General features: G+C 40.8%; 1 protein-coding gene across 1 annotated transcript in view; it reads right to left on the bottom strand.

The window, feature by feature from the left end:
- Nucleotides 1-22,792, bottom strand: part of LOC311238181 (WW domain binding protein VOPP1-like) — a gene marked incomplete at its 5' end in the record, with an annotated part of 154,615 nt that overhangs the window by 9,893 nt on the left and 121,930 nt on the right. Inside the window, 2 exons of the mRNA XM_084326196.1 lie at nucleotides 721-854; nucleotides 20,438-20,515. Of these exons, the coding sequence (XP_084182322.1) occupies nucleotides 721-854; nucleotides 20,438-20,515 (212 nt within the window). The remainder of the gene's footprint in view (nucleotides 1-720; nucleotides 855-20,437; nucleotides 20,516-22,792) is intronic.

Raw genomic sequence — 22,792 nt, 5'->3', positions numbered from 1 at the left:
GATGTGATACATGGCGGTTGCAGTGGCAAGGTGTCACTCCTGCTGTACAGATGGCAACGTGAGATTTTGTTTGCTTGGATTAAAAGATTACAACGTTAATTAAAAGGTAAGTCTGATGACCCTATGTTCTCTATGAAACCAGAACACCAGTTCTTCCTCAATTAAACAAGTTGACTATTGGTGGAGATTGTCTGAAGTGATATACTGTATATAGGACAATGTGATACAAAATTCTAACCGAAATTGCTGGGCACTTGCTGATGATTTACAGTACTTGCCGATGCTCATTTGCTTAATCAATATATTGAGACGATAGGTTGGATAATAAATATGGTTCTTCAGTATTGAACCTTCGAGAAATTCTACCCTTACAATAAAATAGTATTTCCATATTATTTTTTGGGTCATTACCTTAATGGTAATATAATGGTAATCCATCCATCTACCATCACGGTAATATATACCAAAATATGCCAAGTATCATCGGTATCATGGTTTAAATTGTTATTTAAATAGAGACATGGTACATAGTACCATGGCAATCCTTGAGTTTCACTATGGCTGTACCACGGTAAGTTGTTTATACCATGGCCGGTACCATGGTAAAACTGAAAACACCTACTTTTTTCCCTATAAAATATAAACTTTTTTGTAAGGGACACTCCCGGAATCCACTGAATAGAGAGTGAATTGATGACTGGTAGGAGGAGAGTCAGTCACCTGGCGTGGTGACAGGCTGCCTGGTGAAGGAGACGTTGAAGGCCGGCTCGTCACTCAGCGGGGAGGGATACATTCGTCTGCGTATGAAGAAGCCCGCTCCGCAGCAAAACAACACCCCCATCATCAGCAGGAGCCTGAAGAGAGAGAGAGAAAGAAGAGAGAAACGTAAAGAGATTCAAACAATGTTAATTAATAAGAAATTAAGAAATAATACACTGCCAGAAAAACTACAAAATGTTTACTTTACTTAAACAGATGTGTCCTTCAGTTATTGGTGTAAAGGGATGTAATAGTGTTTATCAATTAAAATAAAATTATAAAAAAAAATATATTTAGTCAGTATGAAAATCAAATGTGATCTGAATAGTGAGATATTTTTTTTTCTCTTTCTTTTATTCTTTATTCTTTATCATTATTATTATTATAAATTGTTTCTTGTTTAACTGTGGATTGTGTGTTTCTTGTATAATGGTATAAATTATTATTTGTGTAAATTAGGTTGTACGCCGACCATTAAGTAAATACTTGTTTAGTTTAGGAATAAGGGGCAGGTAACTATAAGATTTATTCTTCTTCCTGCTCCTTTTGTCCATGGAATGACTATTTATGATTGTGTAATGAAGAAACTATGATTGTATGATTCCATGTGGCAAATAAAAACTCTGAACTGAACTGAACTGAACTGAAAGATGGGATTTTACTTATAGATGGATAGTTTTGTACTAGTCTTGCGTAGCCATAGCTCTCTCTACGCTACGTTAGCGCTGTGGCAGCACCAGAGAGACGTCTGACTGAACCTATTATTATCATTCCGGTATAGGGGGGAACAAATTCTCTGGTATTTCTTTAAACCAATCACAATCATCCTGGGGGGGGGGGGGGGGCGCCAAGCCCAGGGGGCAGCGACGGAGGAGAATTCCGACTGAAATAGTCGACTTATACGCACAGTCTCATGGCACCGATCCAGACTAGCTGAGGAGACTAGAGAGGACATTTTTATCCTTCTTCTTGTCTGACTCTGGAAAAGACGGTAAATGTTGTTCCCCATAATGTTGGCGTAAAATATTGAGGTACTTTTCAAATGAACGACTCTTGTAATGACTCGTTCAGCAACCACACATCATACTTTTCTACCGAGCCGCGCTGAGAGAGGGAGGGGTGAACGAGGGAGTGAGCGAGAGGAACGAGGGAGTGAGCGAGAGGAACGAGGGAGTGAGCGAGTCGAGAACGAGGGAGTGAGCGAGAGGATGTGCCGTTCATTTGAGTAGCTGGTAGCAATTATTTTGAGTGATTCGGGAAGGCGGGGTCCGTCGATTCCCTTCACTTCATTAGCTATAGCAGCTAATCAAAACCAAATTGGATGCTTTATTTGTGCTAGACGAGATAGTTAGGAGATTGGTCAATAATTATCTAGGTCACTTCTATCTCCACCTTAATGACCATAGACAGAGCCGTTTCTAGCTTTTTGGGGGCTTTATGCAAAATGTTGTTTGGGGCCCCTATTTTGTGAAACTATGGTGGGGAGATTCCAAACCATCTAAGGTGGGCATGCATTTAACATTTAATCCGTTAAGCCCGAGCGGTCCGGTACCGGTATGAGAATGACATCACGCCATAAATCCATCTCTACAGAATGTATGAATTAATGTTGATTTTTTTCTCTCCAAATGTAGCCAAGAGTAAAGACCCTAACCCGGTCAAAACGGAAGTCAAAGTGTATATTTTCTGCACTACGTTTGTTTACCAATGATTTTAAGTGAAATATGAGTTTATCGAAATTTCAGGGCATCGAGTCGGAAAAAGGCGAGGATTGACGCAAGGATTTGGCGCAACCTAACTTGAGTGTAGTCTTTTGAGAGAAGACACCCAGGGCTTTTGATGGGCTTTCGCATAAAAAAGAAATTACACTTCCCAGCTCACGCCAGCCCCTGTCAATCATCTGACTTCTTTTTCCGTTTTTTTTTTCCTCTTCATTTTTGGGATCATATCTCACGGGTGGAACAAACCTGAACGTTATTGCCATAAATTAGAATGCAGTTAGTTTCTCTACCTTTCTGTGAACGTCTAGCAAAAAAAACGGCGTCGCAATCTGATGAGGGATTTACATTATAAAAAGGTAACTGTACTTAAAGTAGATTTCATTCACGGTTTTGTCAGGGGCGCTTGGTGATACCAAATCCACATTGAACTCTGCCATTGGAAAGGGGAGATTTGACCCGATCCATATATGTGCGAATTGCCCATAATAATGTCATTTATAGGCCTGATATTCTATATTCTATAATAATATTTCAAATTGCATGTGTCCGGATGGCAGAATTCAGTACTGTATCTACAAAACCTTCTGTTTAATCATCTGCCCTTTATTAATTTGCATGAGCTCAGTGGCTGGTACATTTTTCATGTCTGGTAAATTTGAGCATGGTGTTATTCACCATCAAAAAAATAAATAAAAAAAGATAATTGATATTCTCCTTTGGTTCATTACAATTTACTCAAGCCTAGTAACAGAGACAATATTCCTGACATGGGGACTACATTCCCTGAGATCCATAGATGTCCCTAGATACCAATAACATGCAAATGGACCTTGTAGAAGTGGAGCAATCTTTCATTTACTTGGGTATGTATTTTTAGGCGAATTTTCTGAAAATATGGCTAGGGCTTAAGAAGTTAAATGCATCAATCTGGTGCAGAGGCTAGATCCGTGAAAAACAAATGTTCTCACAAATTAAAATCAAACATCTCAACTTGACCCCAGCAATGACAGAAAATTATAATAAATTGGAAACACTGGGGCTCCCCTACATACAGGATTTACCGAATCTGCATTATAACATCTCTCAAATGTGCATAAATGAGACAGATACTGCATTTTCCTTAAAATGTTTATTTTAAATATTAAGAAATGCCCACTTGTGGTCATAAGCAGTAGCCTTATGATTTGTTACATCCCTACAGGCAGTGATGCAGTGGTGGTACCACTCGGTACCACGCCGTCCTAGCAGTTCGCTGAGCAGAAGTGCAAGCACGGATGTGCACGCGCGCGCACACAAAAATGCGTTCACAACTTTCACTCTACTGTCGCGCCGTGCGCCAAGTACCCGACACTTATCACCTAGTCTTTGCATAGCATAACAAAGAAAGAGAAGTGCAAGACTAAAATACAAGCCCTGTGGGGGGTTTGCTTGAGCTGGTCTGTGCACACGCAAGGGAACATGTATGCGCGTGCACGTGGCGTCCAGGCAGTTCTGATATTACGACTGCACCCCTGCCTACAGGATATATATATCAGTATATATAATCAAAATGAGGGGGCCCCTTGGTGGTTTCGGGGGCCTTATGCAACCACATAGTCCACATGGCAAGAAATGGCCCTGACCATAGAGAAACTAATAAGCGGCCAGTCGCCCCACTAGGGCCAAAAGTAAAAAGGACACTTAAAAGCAGAAGGGAGGGAGGTGTCAAACATGATGTTTAACAAAATAATAAGTACTGTAGGCTGTCTTAGATTCACTATTTACTGTATGTTTAGGATTATGTGATCAGTTTTGAAATAATACCTGAGCAACTGCGAGGGATTAATCCACAAATCAGTACATCTTGAGCAAGTTTAGCAACAGGAGATGTTGCTGCTTCACATTCAACCAATCGATGAGCTTTCCTGTTCAACGTGAACAGTGTTCCAAAAGTGAACTGTATTATAATAATACATTCTCAAAAGGAAAACTGAGAAAGCTCTCCAGAGGTTCTCAAATTGTAATAATAATAAAAAAAAATTAACCTTCTTACCTTCATGCACTCTTCCTAATATACTAACATACAGTACACTGAACACTATAGCACCCAAGTCTAAACACTTTGATGGACATTGTTATGGACATGGTAACTCAGAACATTGTACATATGTCTATACCGAACACTGTGACCTCATTTTTCTTCTTCTAAATTACATGCTATATTATGTTATTTGATACTATCTTGTCTAGCACAGTCTCTGGAGCGTAACAGTAAGAAGCATTTTGTATGAAAGTATTCTGTACTTCTGTATGACAACTATTAAATAACTTGAACTTACTCAGCTGATAAGAGTTGTACCCTTCCTGTTTGACTTGTCGTACAAAACTTGTAAGTTGCTTTGGATAAAAGCGTCAGCTAAATGACAAAATGTAAATGTATCTAGGAGTAAAAAGGATTGTGCTTCTAATCTAGGCTGTAATCACAGGGGAGTTATATTGATCCTTTTTTTGACCCCATGGTATCACTTCTCATATCATGCAACTTTACTTATTTATGTGTATTTCTTTATGTATGTATTTATTGTTTAATACTGTATATATATATTTTTTTGTATTCTTATTATTTATTATTATTAAATAATGTGATCACACATTCTATGTGATTAATATATGTATGTGCAAGCAACGTTTGTGTGTGTGGCTGTGCACTTAAACAATTTAGTGAAACATTTTACAAACTCTTTGCAGCACTATTGTGAGTATTGTGAGTTCCACGGCTGATGGAAATGATTAACTTCCAACAGTCTGCCACGAAGTTTGTACTGACAGTCAGAACTACTCTCTAGTCCCAAGAGAAACCCTTCAGTGAACTTTACTGAAAGAGAGAAAGAAGATAGATATATACGCACGCACGCACGCACACACACACACGCACACGCACACGCACACGCACACACACACACACACACACACACACACACACACACACACACACACACACACACACACACACACACACACACACACTTGCAGTTCATTAAATCACCTACTCCAGCCAAGGCTGAGAGGGCGCATGAGAATGGTTACTATGGTGAGGCAGAGCTCAGCTCTCTTTCACAGAGGTTCACAGAGAGAGAGAGAGAGAGAGAGAGAGAGAGAGAGAGAGAGAGAGAGAGAGAGAGAGAGAGAGAGAGAGAGAGAGAGAGAGAGAGAGAGAGAGAGAGAGAGAGGGAGGGAGGAGAGAAGTAGCGAGAAACAGAGACACAGAGAAAGAGGTGAAACAAGACAAAACAAAAGAAATATGGGAAAGAGAGGAGAAAGAAAACGATTAGAAGGGAGAGAGGAAGAGGATGGAGGCAGACAGGGAGCAGAGTGTGGTGATGATGAAGAGGATTTACGTGACGCTCTCCTCTCATAACTCAAGGGGTTGTTATGGGCTAATTGCTCAGCTAGCATGGATTAATAGTTGGTGGAGGACCAATTTCATGGCCCATTTCAGATTCAACAATAGCCATATGCTCATCCTGGGTATTGGCAATGATGCATCTGTTGGCGAAAGCGTGCAGATTTGGTTTTGTAACATGTTTGTCCTCATCAACAACAATGTGATCGTCAAAGCCGACAGCTACTTGTGTACATGAAGGTGACACGTGTTGCGTAAACGTAATTCACAACTATGATTAATATAAAAATGTATCCAAACAATTGAATTGATTAGCAATAACAAAGGGCACCACCCTACTTTTATGTCTAACAGGAGAGAACCTGGAGTATATCCTGTAATACACTTTAAGTTAACATTAAATCAGTCTTGCTGAAAGTCGTAAATTCTGAGGCTAGAGACATGGAAACATAAAAGATTTCGGAGACATTTCCTCACACAAATCTATTCACTAGCTATGACATGGCATACAAGAAAATTAACAAGCAAACATAGGCCTATAACATAACGAAACATGACAGGTTCACTGGCAAAATCATCCTGTATATCCTATCTCTGTAGGAAGACCTGCCTTCTGAGTCTGAACATTAGAGAAAGAGAGAGAGATTCAGCTTTGTTGGTGACCATTACATGATGCCAATGTGAACGCTTCATCTGACTCATTGTCCTGGGTGTCCGATTCCATTTAAGTTAGGTCAAGGTGTACCTTATTAATCCCCTTCGCCCTCTGCATTTGACCCATTTTAACTAGGAGCTGTGAGGTGCCCGGGAACCAACTCCAGTTGTAATGCCAGTGCTGTGGTCAAGGGCAATGGCAGCCTAATCCAATAATGTTTCTTTATAATAATAATAATAATAATAATAATAATAATAATAATAATAATAATAATAATAATAATAATAATAATAATAATAATAATAATAATAATAATAATAATAATAATAATAATAATAATAATAATAATAATAATAATAATAATAATAATAATAATAATATAATAATAATAATAATAATAATAATAATAATAATAATACACTTTATTAATGCAAGAATTGCAGCTCAAAGTGCTTCACAACAGCAAAAAGACAGGCACAAAATTAGCAAATAAAGTGCAGACTTTAAAAATCACAGTTTTTCACATTAGGATCATCCCAATATAGGCTGGGGTGTAAAAAGTACCCAGAAATTATACTTAAGTTAAAGTGTGGGTACCGTCTCAAAATCGTACTCAAGTAAAAGTCAGAGTATCTGGCTAAAAACACACTTGAGTAAAAATTTAAAATATTCTACTTTTAAATGTACTTAAGTACTAAAAAGTAAAAGTTAAAACTTTTTTTCTGTCTATTCTTCCGATAGCAGGTGTTTAATCAAAGATCTTGCACAAGGACCAATCAGCATGGGTATGGGTGGGTTAATTTCCCATTGATGGGGCTGTTTTTAAATAAAGTGCGGCCGCAGGATTAATAACGTTAACGTTAGTTCGGCCAGAGAAACAAATATACTAATTAAAATGGTTGGACCTGCAAGATTTGTACTTTGTACTTTGTAGGTCTGCATTTTAAATGTAAGGAGTAAAAAGGATGTTTAGATGTTAAGGAACAGGCCAACTTTTTGGCAAATTAGCTTATTTTTCATCTACCCTGGAGTTTAGAAGATACATACCTTTTTCGTCTCTGTGCATGCATTAGGCGTCGGGAACACCCGCACCATTAGCCTAGCTTAGCGTCATTCACTGGAAGTAGGTGTTCCAGGGTAGCCTAGTTCCCAAGACTCAACTCACTCACTCACTCCAAATACACTCAAAATACAACTCCAAAACGTTCCTGTAAACATGTTGTGACCTGTGTATTTACCACGTGGAAAAAAAAATTATTAGACATTTTAATTTTTTGAGCAGATATATACTCTGAAATTCTTTTTGACGAACCACTGCTGTCTGGGCGCAGTGATTTCTAACGTCAACAACAAATCCAATGTGACTAACGTTAGTTAGCAAAATTTGGATTAACATCTGAATTGTAGATAGTTGTGCTGGTTAAAGGATTAACATCTGAATTGTAGATAGTTGTGCTGGTTAAAGGATTAACATCTGAATTGTAGATAGTTGTGCTGGTTAATGGATTAACATCTGAATTGCACGTATTACCCCAGACTACATGATTTAGACATGTGGTCATGCTAGCCAAATATTTAGCTTAGGCCTTCTCATTGTTTGTATCTCACATGTACAGTATGCTGGTTAAGCCCATGTACAGATACCTGAAAGACAAACACATGTTGTGGATAAGATGTTATGTCTATTTCAATTGTTGTTTAATAAATCACAGATTCTAAGTGCTTATTGCCGTATTTATTGTAACATATAATATAACTGATATAGGCACACAGACCCTCATCTGCACCTTTGATTACACTGCTTACTTGCTCATATTCTTATATTCAGAGTTAACAGTCCTGCACATTTTGCATAAAACGCCTGTCTATTGCATACTGAAAGTAAATTGGACGCTATTCTGGAACCATTAACCAAATTTTGTCTGGCCTCTTTTGAAAGAAAACACTATGGATTTTCTTCCACACTCTGAGTGCTATTGTCATAGAGTTAAAAAGGTTTGAACACACTGAAATACAAGTTTTTAGCATTTTCGTCTGAATTATTTAGCAAACAGATGCCTGCAGATCTACTGTATTTACTCTATAGTTATTAGCTGAAAACACTGCTAGGCTCATAGCCTGAAGTCTTACCTAGAACCAAAGTCCAAAGTCGATAACAATATCACAACAAAATTGTGTTTACACTTAGATTTACTTTATGTAATGGTATGTTTAGGCGCTTTTCCAAAAAGGAATGAGAAGAGTCAACACTACCTCAGTCCCCTCTCCCCCTCCCCCACTAATCTCTTGTCACAAACACCACCCCCACCCCTTCCCTACACGTACACAAACAAACCCTCAACCCCCAGAGGAGTGACAACAATAGATCATTCTCCTAATTCATTATCTTGTGTACGGTACACTTTTACCACTTCTCGGTCTCAGAAAACCAACTCAAGTAAGATGTCATTCTTTTCTGAATTTCATCGGCTACTCAAACGGTCAATCATTTTCAGCGTCAGTGGTGATTTGTCTGGTCATTGAGAGATGAAACCGGAGGTGGTAACCTTTTCGAAACTGACGCTCGTTTGCTGTTTGGTCTTGGAAGATTGGAAGCACGTAATGGGTCAAGCGGTGTGTGTCAATCGACCATTTTAGCTTTCAACCGATGTGTTGGTTGAGAGATAATAACACAGCGTGACGGCTATAAATGTATTGCGACGTGCAACGTGGTTAACTCTTTCAGTGCCACGCCTGGTTTTCCGTTTTACCGCTTGAATGCCACCATCGGCGCCAATGTTAACGTTAATATCGCCTAATCTATGTTTTAAATTATGGCTATGTGTCTAATCTGCCCATCGCATTATCAAAGACTATTTTCCAGTCAGTGCTGTGAAGGCAGATTGTTTTTTTTATCGCATCGTTTCCGTTTCAGAGCAGTTAGAAAAGCCCCCGTTTTGATATAAAAAACAGCTAATTCTGGAGCATTCTATGAAAATCGTCTTTTAGTGGAATATTCCACAACGTTGATATTCGTCTGCCTTTTTATGAATCGTTTTCAAATAAACGCTAGATGATCAATATTATACGTGCACGCAAGCACATTACGGCCGCGCACTGATAATCGCTCCGTTGATTTCCTCACAGACTTTTACAGTGAAACCGAAAGAAGACATTTCACAAAACAGCTTATAACTTCATCAAACTTACTCCGATTATCCTACCACTGATAACATAGAGTCCTTACCTGACATCAGATGGTATCCAACTGGTATATTCCAATTCCTGATCACCATTCGAAAAAATCGATATACGTGTATGGATCCAACGCGACACTGTAGATCTCCATGATCCGCGGGGATCTGAGGCTCCAGAATGAACTGTGGTAACCCCGGCTGGATCAGTGAACTGGAAAATGTGGAGTACCGGATTTTTTTCCCCATTCATTTTCATTGAGTCCATTCCAAAATCACTTATGTCATCTGGGAGACGACAGGAGGCGCTTTTTTCCACAGTGATCACCGGCGCAGCTCGGCTATACTCGGGTAGGCTCGGGTGATGCAATAATTTTTCAGATCGCAAAAAAAAAATAATAATAATAATTCCGAGAAATCTCGTGAGTGGCACGCAACCACCTATAAAAAAACCAGAGAAATCTCGGAAATCTCGTGAGTGGCACTGAAAGAGTTAAAGAGGTTAACCACTTGCGTGTACATCGTGGCACTTTGCCCTCGTCTGTCAGATCCGGGCTGCGTTTTCGCCGATCAATCAATACATTGTTGGAAAGTTGAATTTGCCACCTTTCGATTGTCACCACACTCAACCTATTGCGTGATTCCATTCTCCAGAGTTACAAGACGAAACATCCGGCCAGCGTCATTTGACAAGCCTTTCAGACGAGTTACCGCGTCCGGTTGTGCACGGTCCTGAACTGACCAGTTACCGGCGCTGATGGCGAAAATTATTGAATGACTGCTCCGAAAGCATTCCCAGACGGGCGCTCAGGGTGGGGGAAGGTGACACAAGAAGATGAAGAAGTCAATTTTTTTGACGAGAGCCTCTGAATGAATGGCAGCGGACGGCCATTTTGGATAATCATGCCGCATTTGTACTGGTACACACATTACAAAAACCTTTGTAAAACATAAATTTTCTGTGGGATTTTTTTTAACTTTGGACCTGTACTACATACGACTTTAGGCTATGGAACGATCATGTTTCCTAGCTCCTTCCTCTCAGCTGGAACTTAAAAACAGGCATCTGGCAACCAGTAAAACGAAATGTGAGTACACAAAACTTTTACTTCAGTGTATTCAAACCTCAAAGCTTACACGCTCAAAACGCAAACCGTAAACAAAACCCAGAGCGCACCAAGACTGAGGGGGGAGAGGGAGGGGGGAAGTTCGCACCCAAGGACGGAACAAGGACGGAACGGACCCGAATGGTGAGTGAGAAAGCACCCTTACTCTATTTCATTAGCACTCAAAGTGATTTCTCTTTATTGTGTAAGAAACCTCAGAATGTTACCTTTCAAAAGAGACCAGACTCATGCATGTGCTATAAGTATAAAGTATAATAAATCGCAAATTACTTTGGGTATGCAATCGTACTTTGGGTATATGTCTGAGCCATAAGAGGTTAACCCCTAATTGCTCCCAAATGAGCAGGTTGGCACCATGCATGGTTGCCTCCGCCATCAGTGTGTGAATGTGTGAGTGAATGGGTAAAATGCTATATAAATGCAGCCATTTACCATATACGCCGTAAACTGAGGCTTGAAACTGAGGCTTGAAACTGAGGCTTGAAAACAGAAAACTGAGTTTGAAACTGAACGCTCTCTGACCTATAGATATTGAATAGGTTACATTTAGAAATGGTCTCATTTTTGTAAATGTCAACAATGCTACCGTTCAGACTGAGCGCACTAGCGTGTCTTCATGCCACTTTTGCTGGTTCATTGTTCAGGTTTAACTGTCCAACTAACGCGAGGGAAGCGATATTTCTCACTGCGGTGCAGCTGAACCTACTATAAGACTTCTCTTATGGCAATGAACAGTTTGAATAATACATCAGCAAAAAATCAGGAAGCGCACTTTTAACATCTGCAAACCCTCAGGCACATACACGAACCACACAGGAAGCTATTGAAGCATACTGACATGTGTACAGTATATGTGTGTGAGTGTAGCTGCATCTACTTATGTGTATTTCTGTATACGTGGTCACTTTATGCATTAAAAGCACCACCGCCTCGATGCTCCCACCAATGTAATGACGAGACCGGGTGACCCCTCCTGACCTTTGGAGGTCCAGGGACAGGAAGCCAATAGCATCCCAGCCTTAATGATTGCGTCTTCATCTGCCCTGAGGCTAGGAGAAGCAGAGGCGGTGGTCGGAAGGGAAAGGTAGAGGATGAGGAGGAGGATATGAGAGGGAGAGGAGGAGAGCACAGAGATGGAGGGATGATCTGACAGGGTTCTTGGAGTGAGGGGGGAAGGAGGAGGAGGAGGGGGGGATCATGGCAAGTAGAGAAGGAGGAGAGGTACGTATAGTGGTATAGATATAGATAGATAGATAGAGAGAGAGAGAGAGAGAGAGAGAGAGAGAGAGAGAGAGAGAGAGAGAGAGAGAGAGAGAGAGAGAGAGAGAGATAGATAGATAGATAGATAGATAGATAGATAGATAGATAGATAGATAGATAGATAGATAGACAGACAGACAGACAGACAGACAGACAGACAGACAGACAGACAGACAGACAGACAGACAGACAGACAGACAGACAGACAGACAGACAGACAGACAGACAGACAGACAGACAGACAGACAGACAGACAGACAGACAGACAGACAGACAGACAGACAGACAGACAGACAGATAGATAGATAGATAGATAGATAGATAGATAGATAGATAGATAGATAGATAGATAGATAGATATGATGGATGATGATAGATAGATAGATAGATAGATAGATAGATAGATAGATAGATAGATAGATAGATAGATAGATAGATAGATAGATAGATAGATAGATAGATAGATAGATAGATAGATAGATAGATAGATAGATAGATAAACAGTAGATGGACGGATGGATGTATTTGTTTGACAAACTAACTCATGTTTGCGTACATAGGAATGAGAAAATTGCTGCCTTTGTACATCTAAACATTTTCAAATTTATAAAACCTTGCGTACGCCAACATATAAACAAATGCTGAGTAAACATTCCTTCGCCAACTGTGAAGTTGGTTAAATAGGATACCATTTCGAAAAAGGCTTGTCAGCATCAACCTATTAATAGAATTGATAACAGGGCTCTACGCTAACATTTTCCCCCCAAGGAGCACACATGCTCCTAAATGAAAAAATTTAGGAGAACACAAAGAAATGTAGGAGCACATAAATAAATTTAGGAGCACAGTGAAACATTTTCAAGTAACACAGAGTTTATTAACAAACAATTTATTACATGCATATTATACTGTGCGTGCGTGTGCATACTAAGGGACAAACATCTGTGCAATAGCACATACCACCGAAATCACACATTGGCCCATGCCTACTCGACTCAAAGGATCAGTGGCGGCCGCCACTGGGGGGCGCTAGGGCGCCGCCCCCCCTCAGGCCCTGCCCTGGACCCTGGTTATATGAGAGAATAACAAGAAAAAATATTTTTTCGTTTTTTGTTTTATAGCCCTATAAATAATATAAACATGTTTAAAATGAATAATATTTACTCATTTTAAGTATGTTTGTGTTTCCAATGCACAATATAACGTTAATAAATAAAATAATAAATACTCGTTTTCTTGAACAGGAAGTGACTCACTTTTTTTTTTTTTTTTTTTTTTGTATTTCTCGGCCCGGGCTAGACGCGATAGCGCTCTGAGTGCGCGTCACTGTGTGATCGCTGTATCCGTAGCAGCCAATCAGTGCGTAACGCGTTGTGCGTTGAAATATGACTATTATGTTGGAATCCGGGCGCGATTTTAAGCGGTCTAGGCAGTAGCGTCACGAATTTCTGTAGCCGCATTTCGCGGAGACGCTCTCTGATTGGCCGACGCCAGTATTTTTTTCCGTAGCAGCATTTCGCGGAGACGATCTCTGATTGGCCGAATCCACTTTCTAATGTTCCAATTCTAGCTTATTCCTAGGTTGGTGCGGTAGAGATAGTTGTTGTTGTGAGATGTAGCTGTTTGTCTTGGAGCGTGATGGCAAGTTCTTTCAACGGTTAGGCTTAGGCACTCTTTCAAAGTTGGTTAAGGTTAGAGTTTGTCTTAGAGCATGGCGATAGAACACCAGGTAGTTTGCAGGCTGTTCGAGGCGGACATGGACAAAGGCACTCACAGTACTTGTTGGCTATTAACAAGCTATATTATGGATGCAGTGTGGAGGGACATGCATGGACAATGGATGGACATCAACACAGGCTGGATGGACAATGCCATGGAGTGGATAATATATACTTTATCAACAAGCCCTTCTGCCAACAATAAGGTAGATTAGCGATATTTCTCTCTCTCTCTCTCTCTCTCTCTCTCTCTCTCTCTCTCTCTCTCTCTCTCTCTCTCTCTCTCTCTCTCTCTGCCACTCAGATAACGCTTCTCTCTCAGCCACTCAGCTAACGCTGGCTTCTCTCTCTCTCTCTCTCTCTCTCTCTCTCTCTCTCTCTCTCTCTCTCTCTCTCTCTCTCTCTCTCTCTCTCTCTCTTTGGATTGAAAATACGTGGATTATGGCTTGTTCAATATCGTCTATGTTTGAATGAATGAATGAATGACAACTTTATTAACAGATTGCAGAATGGGTACAATACAGTACGGCTCAATACACACAATTGTTAAGGGGATGCAGACCTGAGAAAGACGTTTGTCTTGTTTACATCAGGGTCCCAGATTTTCGATTCATATCGATAGTTTAATAGCTAGCCTTGGCTCGTTTAACAATATGCAAAATATGTGTACAGCCCTGTACTCATACTGAAGTTATTCTTGGTATATAATACTACATATACTAGGTCTGATTGTGTAACGAATCGATTCCACGTCGCGCTGTGTGTGAGAGAGAGAAGGAGAGAGAGGGAGAGATCTGAGTGTGTTTGGAGACGGAGCGAGTTTTGTTTCTAACTTTTCTATTTATATATTGTGTTTCAAGTTGTGAATTAGACTATACTTTATTTGACTGGTTGTGTGTTGTTGTAGTAACAGCTGAGCGACTCGTTCATACGAGCCGATTCATTGCCGTGAGCGTGAGTCGAATCGCTCACGTCTTGCCATGAGTCGGTTGCACTGTACATGTTTGCAAAATGTTTTGGTATAGCGCCCCTAGTGGAGAGAGAACCAGCAGCCGCTACTGCAAAGGATATCGGTTGTCCAGCTGCTTTTGTATGTTGTAGTGTGGACTATATTATTAGATGACAGAACATGGAAAATTCTTTATACAATTGTTTTATTTATTAATTCAATTAATATTTTGACGCTCTTGAAACGTAAATAATCAAAAATAATAAAATTATTCTGTTACAGCTGCTGAGCTATATACTATAGCTAATGTCCATCAATATCTTCCCTTTGAATGAAATAGGTTCAGGAATCAGGATTGTTAGCAGAGAGAGAGAGAGAGAGAGAGAGAGAGAGAGAGAGAGAGAGAGAGAGAGAGAGAGAGAGAGAGAGAGAGAGATAGAGAGACAGAGAGAGAGAGAGAGACTCAGCCCCCCCTTCCCTCACTATTGGATGCCTCTGAGAGCATGCCCAGGGATATAATAGCTTAGTTAAACAGCATGACTTGCGAGAGGAATTAGACAAAATAGCTAGATGTCATATGGCACTTTTCCACTGCATGGTACCTACTCGACTCGAGTCTACTTTTTCTTCGGTTTTCCATTGCCAAAATTTGCAGATGGTACCTGGTACCGGGTCCTTTTTTTAGTACCTGCTCTGTCGAGGTTCCAAGCGGGTAGAAGCAATACCAAAAAGTGACGTACAGACCACTGATAGAATCGTCACTACGTTATCATTGGGCTACACAGGGGACGTCCTGCACAAAACACAAACCCACCATCTTTAAATAGCCTCGCGACTACTAAACATTAGCATTCATTATTTGTTTGCAGCGAGAACAAAGTGCAATAAAAAATGTAATTCTTTTTTTTTATCCACTTTTTCTCCCATTTTTCAATTTTTTCTCCCATCCCAATTTCGTATTTCCAATTCTCCCCTCCCCTGTCTCGAACGCTGCTAGACCATGCCTCCCACTGGTCGGCTGCAGTGAGGACCAAGCCTTGCATCACGTGTGCCCTCCGGTACACGAGGAGGCAGCTGTTGCTTTTTCACCTGAACAGCGCAATCTCTCAGCGGCGAGGAGTAACGCGTGGGAGGCTCACGCTGCGCCCGATACTTCCTGATTCTGCTGTACAGGCGCACCAACCGACCTGTAGGAGTCGCTGTCCACAACGCACAATCCCCACCCACCGGCTTTCCCACCCTCTAACACTGCCCAATTGTGTTAGTACGACGACCGGCCAAGCCGGTAGCAACGCAGAGAGCTGGGCTCGATACCAGCATCTCCTGCATTAGTGGCGAGCGCCTTGCCCACTGCGCCACTCAGTCGCCCTAAATTTTTTTTTTACCTACTTTTTCTCCTCCTTTTTCTGTGATTTTTTTCCCATCCCAATTTCCTCTTGTGCCAATTCTCCCTCCCCTGTCCTGATCGTTGCTCGCATGTGCCCCCCACTGGCCGGTCGTAGGGAGGATAGAAGCCCATCACATGTCCCCTCCGATACATGTGGAGGCAGCCAGTCACTTCTTTTCACCTGCCAGCATGGACTCTCATTGGCGAGGTGTAACGTGTGGGAGGCTCACACTGCCCCCGCCATTTCCTGTCTTTGCTGTGCAGGCGCCCTGACCGACCTGTAGGAGTAGCTGTTTACAATGACCAGACTACCACCCATCGACTCCCCTCCCGCTGACTCTGCCAATTAAGTCTGTATGACGGCCGGCCCAAGCCGGAGGCAACGCTGACAGCCGGATTCGAGACCGGTGTCTCTTGCGTTGGTGACGAGCGCAATGTCCGCTGCGCCACCCAGCCGCCATCAATAAACATTTATTGAAACAAAACCAACAGCAACACAATTTACCACAGAGAACAAAGAGTTTAGTCTCACAAAAAGATCGCAGATTTCGTTAGCTTATGTGCTAATGTGACTGGGATTTCCCATTATAACCGTTAGCATTGCGGCTAGCGTATTTTAGCTAATAAGGCACAGGTTTCATAGCTTCATAGCTTCATAGCTGTGTGTGTGTGTGTGTGTGTGTGTGTGTGTGTGTGTGTGTGTGTGTGTGTGTGTGTGTGTGTGTGTGTGTGTGTGTGTGTGTGTGTGTGTGTGTGTGTGTGTGTGTGTGTGTGTGTGTGTGTCACACGTTGAAGATGACATCACGGCGCCAACACTATGACGACTGTAACGTTTGGGGTTTCTATCCTCTCTCAGGAGTGGAAACCCTACTGCCATTCTGGAGTACTTCACCCTGTTCCCTGCAATTAGCTCTGATTGATTGTCACCTGTGATTTGTTGTCACTAATTACTGCGTGTGGTTTGCTGGGTATTTTGCCTTTATAGTAATCCTTTGTTCTCCTGTCTGTTGTCGGATCTTCAACAGAAGTACTGCGAGCAGTCGGAAGTCGAAGTGGGACATCGGTCGGGTTTTGTTAAACTATTTCTCCGTCTTGTGTACGGTTTTTGCTATGCTAAATTGTCTCTCAGTTGTAGCCTGGCTACATTATGCTTTCTCGTTCCATTATCTTGCTCTAGTGTTTCTGATAATAAAAGAACACATTTTGAGAAGAGCAACACCATCTCCACCTCCTTCTTCCTTTCTACTATTGGACTCAACATTCCTACCTTGAATCATAACAGACGACCAGCTACACTGATGGGGGGTACTACCTGCAGTGGAAAACAAACGAAGTACCAGGTACCAAAAGCGAGTAGAGCCGAGTCGAGTAGGTACCATGCTGTGGAAAAGCGGCAGCTTCTAAAATTGAAGGTCCGCGCTGCTCTGTGTCTATTATGACAATGACAATTGTGCGTTGACATGCCCACTCCGCAAAGCTATTACTCGCACACTGTGCTCCTAAATTCTTTTTTCCGGTTCGCATAAACCTATTTTTAGGGGCAAATGCGAGTGAAATGGTCGCACTGTAGAACCCTAGAAGCCATAGTGGTAGTAAACTTCTGAATCAATGTCATCATCCACTTTATATCTTGACCATAACCATTAGCGAATGTTAACCTAAACTCTAACCATAATCATTGTTGTAAAATTACTGTATTACCCTGTATTTTACTGTCATACACTTTTACTATTATGTAGACTATTCTGTTTTGTGTTTTTGTGTTTACATGTAAACACATCTACATGTATTGTATATTGTATACATGCACTTTTATTATGTTCTGATGTACTGCACATGTTATTGCTGTCTGATATATTGCAAATGTTATTGCTGTCATCTTGGCCAGGTCTCCCTTGCAAAATAGATCTTGTATCTCAATGGGACTTCCTGGTTAAATAAAGGTTAAATAAAATTTAAAAATAAGAAATTTTTTATTAGTACTGTATCTTAGTGGTGACAGCACTTGCCTATGTCTGCCATAATTGTTGGTTCAACTCCCAGTTAATTTGTTTTGGACTTTTTGCTGATACTTAATTACATTTCCTCATGAGACCGTGTTGCAACACATCAATCAGAAAAGTGTTATGACCTCAAATCCACATCCTCATCAAAGTAGACATGCTGTCTCCAACAGCCAGTCATTACAGTCATTTAAAAATGTGCTTTAATTACAGTAATGACAGTATTTCCATGCGTGCAGGGCTTGAACGATTATAAGGAAACAGGTCAGAAACATAGTCACTCTCTTATCCAGGTGTATCTAATTTAATTTAGAACAGATATCACACATCAACATGTTCCCTTACATGTCAAATCATGGCACAATAAAGTATGAAGTATAAACCACAATTGCACCAATTACATTTGGTAAACCAGACATTGCTGCAAATTGCCTTTTGATGTTAAACTGTTCACCCACAGTGTAAGGAAACCTACTGTACCGACATGTCAGGTTACTGCCATGAACCCAGCAGTGGTCAAGAGAATGGCTCTTGCGTATCTCTGCATACATATCCAGTCATCATCATATTAGCCAGTCATCATTATGATCCAAGAAATCCTTGTGGTCCCTAAAGACCCTTTCCCTCCCAAATCTTCTGTGTGCATATAAATAGTGTCAGTGTGTCTAAACTCTCGACTAAGCCTGGCTTATAAGGAGCTCTCGGAGGCGTGTCTGACCTAGACGGGAACGCGCGTTCATAGTGACATTCCTCATCGCCGGCATACCAGCTGTGATCGTTTGAGCCACTTAAGACATCTTCCCCACGCGTTGGGGAATCAGAGTGAACTTGTTGTCGATTCTGTCTCAGTCAGTTCCAAGATGGTTGCCCTAAGAGAAGTCTTTGGAGAATATTGGAGAATGAGACCCATTCACCGGACTTGAGGAGTGGAGTGAGGGCTCCTTTAAATCCCTGGGTTCAGAGGGTATAAGGGGTGCATTCTGGGAAACAGGGAGGGGCTGTTGTTATTTACATTATGTCAGCTGTCACAGTATACGTCGATCGTCTCTGCACTTTATTTATGTAATTTATGTTGGGAAGTAAAAGGGAATAACTTGACCACCGTCTGCCGTCTCATCATTCCTGCACTCCCACACAATATGGCTTTTGACCAAATAGTAGCTTAGGTTAATTGACTATTAAGAACATTCAAATGACAAAGTACCCTAGGCCTAATCTAAATAAAATAAAGAATTAGGCACGTCTCTATTTCCTTCATACATTGTTCAAGACAGTTTATTATCTCGGAGGTTCTAGGCTGTTGCTGATTGATTGATTCCCAATCTCCAACAATTTTGCCATGTTTAGTGTCTTAGAAACATATTGACATTTTAAACTCCAGGTTTAGATCAATTTCCCCAACACTGTGATCCGCGTCGTTGGGACTGACTATAGTCCTCTCACGGGTGACATATATTCATGCTGCTCCCAAGTCTCCAGTAGTTGCTGCAGCTAGAGGATAATTAATGGACTATTAATAGATGGCTCCTGGCTTCGTCTGTGCTCCATGCAGCTGTGGCCTTGTGAACAAAGCCTTCTAATATACACTTCTCTCTCTGATAAGGCAGGGGATTTGGTGGACTAAAATGGTGCACTTTCGCTACCTCATGTTGCAGCTTATAGATACCCAAACTGAGGTATAAAACTATTTTCTTAATTATCTATGTTGGTCTACTGCTCTAAACACAATCCTCATGAAACTGATGATAGATTAAATTCACTTTCATGAGTGAAAAAAGCTTTTTTGGACGTCTAACCACTTTAGCCATGTGGCTCTTACCTTCACAGACTCCATGAAATGGTGTCTTCCTCCTAAATTCCTGGTCACATGCTCACTTTTCTTTACGGTTTCCTAGAAACCAGGGGTGGCTCAACTTACCCCTATGCTCAATTTATCCCAGTCTCCCCTACAGTTCGCTCTCTTAATAGATGGCTCCTGGCTTTGTCTGTGCTCCATACATCTGTGGCCCCGTGAACAAAGCCTTCTAATACACTTCTCTCTCTGATAAGGCAGGGGATTTAGAATTTTAAGAGGCAGTTTAAAAAAAGGTAAAATCGCTAGCCAAAACTATCTTAGCATTGCAGATCCGGTCACCCGACGTCACCAGCGTTAGTGCATTCTCTACAACATCCGGGTCATTTAGGGTTAGCAATTTGGCTTTTATAAACTTGAAACGTTAACAAAACGTAAAATCCAGGAAAGGAAAAGTCCATTTCTGCCATAATGCCGTCATAATGATGTGAATGTGTGAGAGGATACCTACCAGAAGTACCACAGTCGCTGGATGGACAGGGCCCTCACACAGCAACGCGTCCCACAGCAGTCCTCGTAGGAGCGGCATCTGACAACCACACACACACACACACACACACACACACACACACACACACACACACACACACACACACACACACACACACACACACACACACACACAACATTAATATTCAGTCGAGAGTTTTACTTTCATGTGAGCAAAAGTTACCTCTACGTAAAAGTAGCCTATCATGGTTTCTCCCCCCCAAAAAAGCATAATTGTAGTGATGGTATACGATGGTAGTGACCGAAGAAATTATGGAAATACCACGATATTACCATCAGTATGTAAACCAAAGTATGGTTTTATTATACTGTGGTATTATTTAAGTGCAAAAGTGGCACTGTGGTGATATGTAATTTTTACCGGAGGCAGTATCATGATACATTATTTTAAATCGGTAGAGATTAAATGACCGTCAAACCAACTTTTTCACGAGGACATGAAGTCCTTGTACATATGAAGTCATTGTACATATGTCTATACTGAACACTGTGACTTTTTTTTTTACTTCTAATTTACATGCTATACTATGTTATTTTATTTCATACTTATCTTGTCTTGCACAGTCTCTGGAGCGTAACAGTAAGAAGCATTTTGTATAAAAGTATTCTGTACTTCTGTATGACAACTATTAAAGAAACTTGAAACTTGAAACTTGAAGGAGGCATCATGCTTTAAAGAGGAAATTAAAATCCTCCTACACAGATGGGCCAATTCCAGCCTCAACGGCGCTTCATTTGTATTCAGCTAACAGACACCGGTGCACCTCCCCAGACAGACCTATAGTCCTAGAGATAACGATAGCGCCGCTAATAATACACCTCATTTATTTATAGAGCGATGATGCCGTACAACAAGAATGATCAAAAAGATACAAGCCCACATGCAAAACGCAAATTTACAAATCAGAGGCGAAAGCAGGCTATACACACACTTTTTTATATACATGTAGTGCTTTTATCCAAAGCGCTTTACAATTTCTTCCTCACATTTTTACCCATTCACTCACACATTCACACACCAACGGCGGAGGGAACCGTGCAAGGTGCCGACCTGCCCATCGGGAGCACTTAAGGGTTAAGTGTCTTGCTCAAGGACACATCGTCACGCTGCCCGGGAGGAGCGGGAATCGAACCGGGAACCTCTGGATTACCAGATGACTTCTCTACCTCCCGAGCCACTGTCGCCCCTATAGAAGTAACGTATTGATGATGAAAAGGTAATTACCGTCAAAGTGGAGTGAGCGTGTTCTACACTACAGAATCCCAGCAGGGAACCTATAAAAGCTTCAAAACAACCCAGAATATCACGGCAGACGTAATGTGTTAGGCGAACAATCCCATGTGAAATAAAATTAACTTCAAACGGCGTTCGGCAGAATGTCGCTGTCGGCACGTCTCCACCGCGGGCACCACGCATACTCCTACGCAGAGAGCTGAACGACGTCTCACCGCCAAGCGTCAGGCTGTGTGACGGACAGACACAGGCGCTCTGCGTGGGAGTGCACATTAATCATCCGATATGATATGTTTTCTGTTTTTGAGTTAGTGCATGTACTGTGAATGCCATATTCCGTTTACAGTGACCTACAGTGGCTCTTAAAGATCCCCTCCACTCCACTTTTTTTGTATTATAATAAAAAAAAATATCGGATTAATTCGAGACTTTATATTAATCGAAATTAATCACATTTTAATCGCATATCAATATTTGATGCAAAAAGCAAACATTTTCAATTCAAATTAACTTTGGTATACGAGTGAATCAATGAATATACATTATACATACGTTTAAGCAGCAAAATCCTGTATTAGCTACTACACAGACCCACAGATCAATGCAATTTTTAACAAAGTGCAGCAATTTTAGGAATAATATATATATATATATATAGCGCAAAGGACCTTTTGTAAACTCAAGCACTTTCGAGGTAAAAGTAAAACGCAGTACTTTCAAGTACATTCCAGAACAGTTGACCATTGAAAAAAATAAACTCTTGATTTCTCTTATTTAAATTTTTTTTATGAACAAACCAGACTAAGAAAAAAAGTTATTTGTGATTTATTATACTTTATACTTATAGCACATGCATGAGTCTGGTCTCCTTTGAAAGGTAACATTCTTACACAATAAAGAAAAATCATCATGCGATTAAATGCATAAATTTTTTTAAACTTTTAATTCTTTCTGTAGTTAATTCATTGAAATGAATGCGATAAAGTCCCAGCCCTAATTATAATGAATTTTAGACGAGGCATACCTCTGACACTAGACCAGAGTGTCTTTTTCATATTCTTT

This window comes from Notolepis coatsorum, assembly GCF_963971535.1.
Source record: "Notolepis coatsorum genome assembly, chromosome: 12".
NCBI lineage: Eukaryota > Metazoa > Chordata > Actinopteri > Aulopiformes > Paralepididae > Notolepis > Notolepis coatsorum.
This window is presented reverse-complemented; position numbering and strand designations above follow the sequence as displayed.